This window comes from Rana temporaria, chromosome 1 (genome assembly GCF_905171775.1).
Source record: "Rana temporaria chromosome 1, aRanTem1.1, whole genome shotgun sequence".
Taxonomy (NCBI): Eukaryota; Metazoa; Chordata; class Amphibia; order Anura; family Ranidae; genus Rana; species Rana temporaria.
In genome coordinates, this window is record NC_053489.1 from 641,256,914 (window position 1) to 641,263,377 (window position 6,464).

The window sequence follows — 6,464 nt, forward strand, 5'->3', positions numbered from 1 at the left end:
TATGCCTGTAATGTATCTCTGTCTCCATTCAGAGGAGAACGAGAATACAGGTGTGATTTACCAATCACAGCACCCATGTGATGGGGAGTCCGTCCTCCCAGCTCCTGATCATTAGTAGAAGACCCGGAGCTGTCAGTGACAGTTCAGTCTCCATGCTGGGAGCTCACTATGGAGCGTACTATCAGCACAAATAATGGTGTTTATATATGGGGCTCCACAGAAGGGGATGCTGGGGATCCATCATTCTGGAAGTTTCACCCACACCATTGCTGGCACTGGGAAAATGAAAATCTGTCTCTATTCTGCAACAGAGGTACATTAATGATATATTGGTACATCGGGAAGCTGGAATTTAGAAAAGAAAGGCCTATAAATGAGAAGTTCTGGAGACTTTCCTGATTGATGATATTACCAGGATATATTGGAAGGACCAGAACTTTACTTCTATTTGATGAGGAGCTCAGAGTTCTAATCCGCCAATGTCCCCGAGGAATTCTCTGTCCCTATTTATTAAAGGTCCCATCAGGATTATCAGTTCTCTTACTAACAATAACAATCCATTTATCAGATTTATTCACATGAATGTTCCAGTGATGACATCTGTGATTGTGTTTCTTTATAAAAGAGGAAGGAGGTTTTTGTACGGCTCTGTATCACTGTGTGAGAGGGTCCTGAGCATACTGCTGACAGTAATATTTTCCATCATCATCTTCAGTCGCTCCATTAATTGTTAATGTGAATTTAGATCCAGATCCTGATCCACTGAACCTGTCCGGGATTCCGGATTGCCGAGTGCTGGCACCTGATATAAGAAGCTTTGGAGGTTGTTGGGGCTTCTGTTGGTACCAGGCTAGGAAGCTATAAATACCAGCACTGGATGTACATGTGATGGTGACTGTCTGTCCCGGGGACACAGAGCTAGAATCCGGAGTCTGAGTCATCACAGTCTCTCCACAGGATCCTGAGGATGGGAAGAGACATATTGATTATTGATTTCCTATCAATCCTGATGTGTGTATTTATTGTACAATGTATAGATGTATGTGCAGAGGATGATGGAAGGAGCCTCATCTCTCACCCTGAATAGAAATGAAGATGACAGCCAGCAGATAACTGGGAGAAATCATCTTGATGTTTCTGGAGGGTCAGATCCAAACTAGAAGACGTCTCCTGTACAATGAGATATATAGAGAGAGTGACAGGGGAGGTGTTCCCCCCACACACTGTGTATGCAAATACCGGGGAGATGGAAATTAGAATTCTCAGATCAGTGATCTGTGATAGAAACACTCCAGTGGATCTCATCTACATCTGATCACACTAACACATTATACTCACCACTGTTCATCTCAACTAAGGGGACTAATTATAGAAAAATAATGGATGGATGTGAGAAGCATTGCCACCCTTGAATAAGTCTGGACGTATTTTTCTTAATACAGTGATTTGATATGATCTCAAGTCTAATGGCCGTAATGCAGTATTATTTTCTGAAATAGCGCTGTAAGAAAAATACCACATTATGGCCACTAGATGGAGCTGACGATCATAGGAAATCACTGAATACATCCAGATTTTGTCACGGATGAAAACAAGCTTGTAAGGTTCATCCAATAAATTCTGTATAAATAGACCCCTAAGTGTCATAAGATGTTACACTATAGAAGCTGTGAATCAAAAAGGTAGGAAAAAGAAGCATATAAATCCTGTTGATAACTATATATGAGCGCCTTAAATTGAAAAAAAAAAAAAAGACCCATCAGTAATTCCACATCCAATTATTACATTTATTATCATTATTTTATACACAGTTTTTAATAGTACATAATAGTTTACATTTAACCACTTGCCGACGGCCTCACGCCGATATACGTCGGCAGAATGGCACAGGCAGGCAAATGGGCGTACCTGTACGTCCCTTTGAATTTGCTGCCCAGCGGGCACGCTCGCACCGCCGCATTCCTCGTGAGTGCGAAGTTCCTGGGCGGCCCGCAATTGCGTCGGCAAAGGCAGAACAGGGGGATGCTTTTGTAAACAAGGCATTTCCCTGTTACGCCTAGTGACATGTCATGGATCTACTGTTCCCTGTGATCGGGAACAGTGATCACTGATGTGTCACTGGTAGCTCCTCCCCCTCACCGTTAGAATCACTCCTTAGGACACACTTAACCCCTTCAGTGCCCCCTAGTGGTTAACCCCTTCACTGCCAGTGTCATTTTTACAGTAATCAGTGCATTAATATAGCACTGATCGCTGTATAAATGACAATAGTCCCAAAAATGTGTCAAAAGTGTCCGATGTGTCCGCCATAAAGTCGCAGTCATGATAAAAATTGCAGATCGCCGCCATTACTAGTAAAAAAAATAATAATAATAATAAAAATGCCATAAATCTACCCCCTATTTTGTAGACGTTATAACTTTTGCGCAAACCAATCAATATACGCTTATTGTGATTTTTTTTACCAAAAATATGTAGAAGAATACGTATCGGCCTAAACTGAGGAAAAATTTGCTTTTTTTTTAAAAAAAAATGGGGATATTTATTATAGCAAAAGTACAAAATATTGCTTTTTCTCAAAATTGTTGCTCTATTTTTGTTTATTGCGCAAAAAATAGAAAGCTCTATTTGTGGGAAAAAAATGACGTAAAATTTGTTTGGGAGCCACGTCGCACGACCGCGCAATTGTCAGTTAAAGCGACGCAGTGCCGAATCGCAAAAAGTGGCCCGATCATTTGGCAGCCAAATGGACTAGAGCTGAAGTGGTTAAATAACATAAGAATACTTTAATGGGACAAGCGGATGAGCAGCTTCCCACCCCAGAAATACAGGAAAACCTTCCAATTGGAAGAAACAATTGTCCCCTCCCCCTCCTTATCAGTGTTCTGTCTGGTAGAAGCTGACAGGTGAATGTAAATGACCAGGGGGGGGAAATACAAGAAAGGTCCCATATTGTAAGAGAGGAAACAGATCTTTATGGAGGAGTCAGAACTCTCTATGTCCATGTAAGGGACTGATAGGTAATCCAATAAGGGATCTTTCACAGGGGTGGCAATCTGTACCGTCCTCTGAAAAGTGATGGATTGCTTTTTAAAGGGTGGTATAGCAGCATTTGCCAGGCATTCGGGAGGCAATCCCGCCACCTTCTGAATATCAGTTTTTTCTTTATTCCAAGGGGGATTTTGTACTTCACCACAAATTCTTGTCTTGCAGTTGTGGCACGCTTCCTTTGTCTTTGCTGGGCATGTCTGACAGGAGGCTCTGCCTATCAAACTCTGTTAGCCAAGTTATAATTGCCACAGCCACAAAGCAATGCATCAGGGTGACGCCTTGTGTCCAACTCCAACTGGCTGTAATGGTAGGATTTATGTGGGCAGGTGGGGGTGGTAAAACAACGGTTCAGCCACTTGTTTTTATCACCCCCTTGGACGCCCATTTAGGGCATGTAAGACTGAACTCTGTATATCTGAACATTTTTCTCCCCATCCCCAGTTCCTGAAATATGATACTGTCAGAGCTTTTTCTATGAGCTTTTATGAACCCCAGAAACTTTGTGGTGAATGAAGTATTTATTTCTGTTTTTCAATATTTCCTTCATTTCTGGAGCCAGTGCAAAATCTCCCACTGTGAGTCTGGTTTGTATGTAACAAGTAATTATGACAAGTAATTATAAGACCTCATACACATGGGCATATGGATTTATGTTCAAAATTTGCTGGATTTATTCTACCAGAAGAAATGTCTCTAAGTACGAGAATTTATACACATAAGACATTGAGAGTAAATGCATTCTACTGGTCAGAATAATAATCTATGAATACACGTCCCCACACATGGAATACATGTACATGTATAAATTATACCCATAAACTCCTCTCAGAATGCAGCTTTGGTGCATTTTATTTTCTGCCTGTAAACGCTCCTCTTCTAATATGCCTGTAAATACCTATGGGTGCATGGCCACATAGACCATCATAGAGGTCCTTCTACAGGTGGAAAAAATAAAAACTCTGAGGGCCAGATTCTCGTAGACTGGCTTAAAAATGCGGCGGCGTAACGTATCTCATTTACGTTACGCCGCCGCAAGTTTTACGGGCAAGTGCTTGATTCACAAAGCACTTGCCTGTAAAGTTGCGGCGGCGTAGCGTAAATCCTCCGGCGCAAGCCCGCCTAATTCAAATGATCCGGGTAGGGGGCGTGGATCATTTAAATTAGGCGCGTTCCCGCACCGAACGTACTGCGCATGCACCGTCCCTAAAATTTCCTGACGTGCATTGCGCTAAATGACGTCGCAAGGACGTCATTGGTTTAGACGTTAACGTAAATGGCGTCCAGCCCTATTCACGGACGACTTACGCAAACGACGTAAATTTTGAAATTTCGACGCGGGAACGACGGCCATACTTAACATTGGTTGCGCCTCATATAGCAGGGGCAACTTTACGCATCGCAAATCTTACGTAAACGTCGTAACTTCACTGCGTCGGTTGGGCGTACGTTCGGGAATTCGCGTATTTTGCTAATTTGCACACTCGATCGGGAAAACAACGTTGGCGACACCTAGCGGCGGAAAAAAAATTGCATTTAAGACCCGACAGCGTAAGAGCCTTACGCCTGTCGGATCTAATGGTTATCTATGCGTAACTGATTCTATGAATCAGGCGCATAGATACGACGGGCGGACTCAGAGATACGACGGCGTATCAGGCGATATGACAGGCGGACTCAGAGATATGATGGCGTATCAGGCGATATGCCGGCGTATCTCTTTTGAGAATCTGGCCCTGAATGTCTGTATAAGTCGTGTTTTTTAAGCCCAATGTACATAATCCCTAACACAAAACAGGGAAAAATACATAGGCCCAGATTCACAAAGCACTTACGCCGACGTATAACAAGTTACGCCGACGTAAGTGCAAATGTGCGCCGTAGTATCTGTGCGCCAGACCCACAAACAGATATGCGCCTAAAACCAGGCTACACCCCACCGATTAGGAGTGGCGTAGAGTGGGCGCACATTTAGGCTGGGAGCATAGTGGCGCTCCCATTGATTAGCCATTCAAACATGCAAATGAGGGAAATACGGTGATTCACGAACCTGTGTGCGCCCGACGCAGGCTACGCGAGGTGCGCGTAAGTTGTATGTTAGGCGTAAGGAGGCGCAACCCAGCAGCAGACATGCAAAGGTCTGCACCACGGCACACAAGCCGGCGTATTTTACATTGGACGTTTGTCTGGCTGGGCGTAGGTTACGTTCACGCCATACGAAGTGATCCGGCGTAGTTTAGGCAGTTGTTCCGACGTGGTTGTGAGCAGGCGCAGGGGAATGCATCCACGTCACGGCGCATGCGCAGTTTGTAATACGTATCTGTCTGGCGCTCAGCCCATCATTTGCATGGGATCACGCCTCATTTGCATAGGTCACGCCCACTTCCACCTACGCCTTCGAGTCCTACGCCACGCTGGCGCAGCGTTGGGAGCACTGGCTTGCTGAATTCAATGTTTGCCTCACCGCGCTACGCCGGCATGGCGTACGGCATTTGCGCTACGGCGGCGTAATGTGCGCCCACACTCTGTGAATCTGGGACATACTGAGCATATTCTTGTCGCTGCAATTAGAAAAAGAAAAAAAAATCATAGACCACCAGTAGATGGCAGTATCAGTCCATTTTTTATGTATAATAAGGATAAGGTAGGGAAGATCAGTAAGCATGTTACACAGATATAGATTTTGCAGGTATGTGATCCAGTGTAAGGATATGGCTGAGGTTCAGGTGAATCTTGAGCTGGATCTGAACACAGCCTGTCTGGGATTTGGTGGCAAAATAATGGCCAGATCTGTCTTTTAGGAATAGTAAATTATCTACCTAAACTCTCACAATGCTTTCCTATGGTCCCATTTACACACTGCATTTAGCGACGGTTTTGTTACATGGGGGTTTTGTGCGGTTAGAAAAAATAAATTTGACTGCGTCCAGGAACGATTTAGCGCAGCTATCTGCACATAACCGCAGGTAATCGCAGTGTACTATTTCTCCTGCGGATAGCAGCGGCAACGAGGAAAGAAAAACAACAGGAAGCACATCAGAAATGGCGAGAATGTTCCACCGCAGCTAAACGCAGCCGCATGTAAACACTGCTAATCGCAATGTACAACTATAAGTGATCGCTGTGTCTGGAGTCTTTGAATTTCAAAATAACAAAACATGCTTTTAACAGCGGCAGAACAGCCGCCCGTGTGAACGAGGCCTGAGGCCTCGTACACACAACCGAGTTTCTCGGCAAAAACCAGCAAGGAACTTGCTGGGAGATATTCTTTTGCCGAGGAAACCGGTCGTGTGTACATTTTCGTTGAGAAACTCGACGAGCCAAAAAGAGAGCATGTTCTCTATTCCCTTGGCTTGTCGAGTTTCTTGATGGCTTCACAAGGAACTCGACGAGCAAAACGTTGTGTTTCGCCCGTC

The 6,464-nt window shown here is 44.3% G+C and overlaps 1 gene segment (V, D, J or C); it reads right to left on the bottom strand.

The window, feature by feature from the left end:
* Positions 1-489: 489 nt before the first annotated feature.
* LOC120924508 lies at positions 490-1,338 on the bottom strand. The segment is given in 2 exon segments: positions 490-961; positions 1,079-1,338. Coding segments are annotated over 2 exon segments (357 nt in total).
* Positions 1,339-6,464: the final 5,126 nt, after the last annotated feature.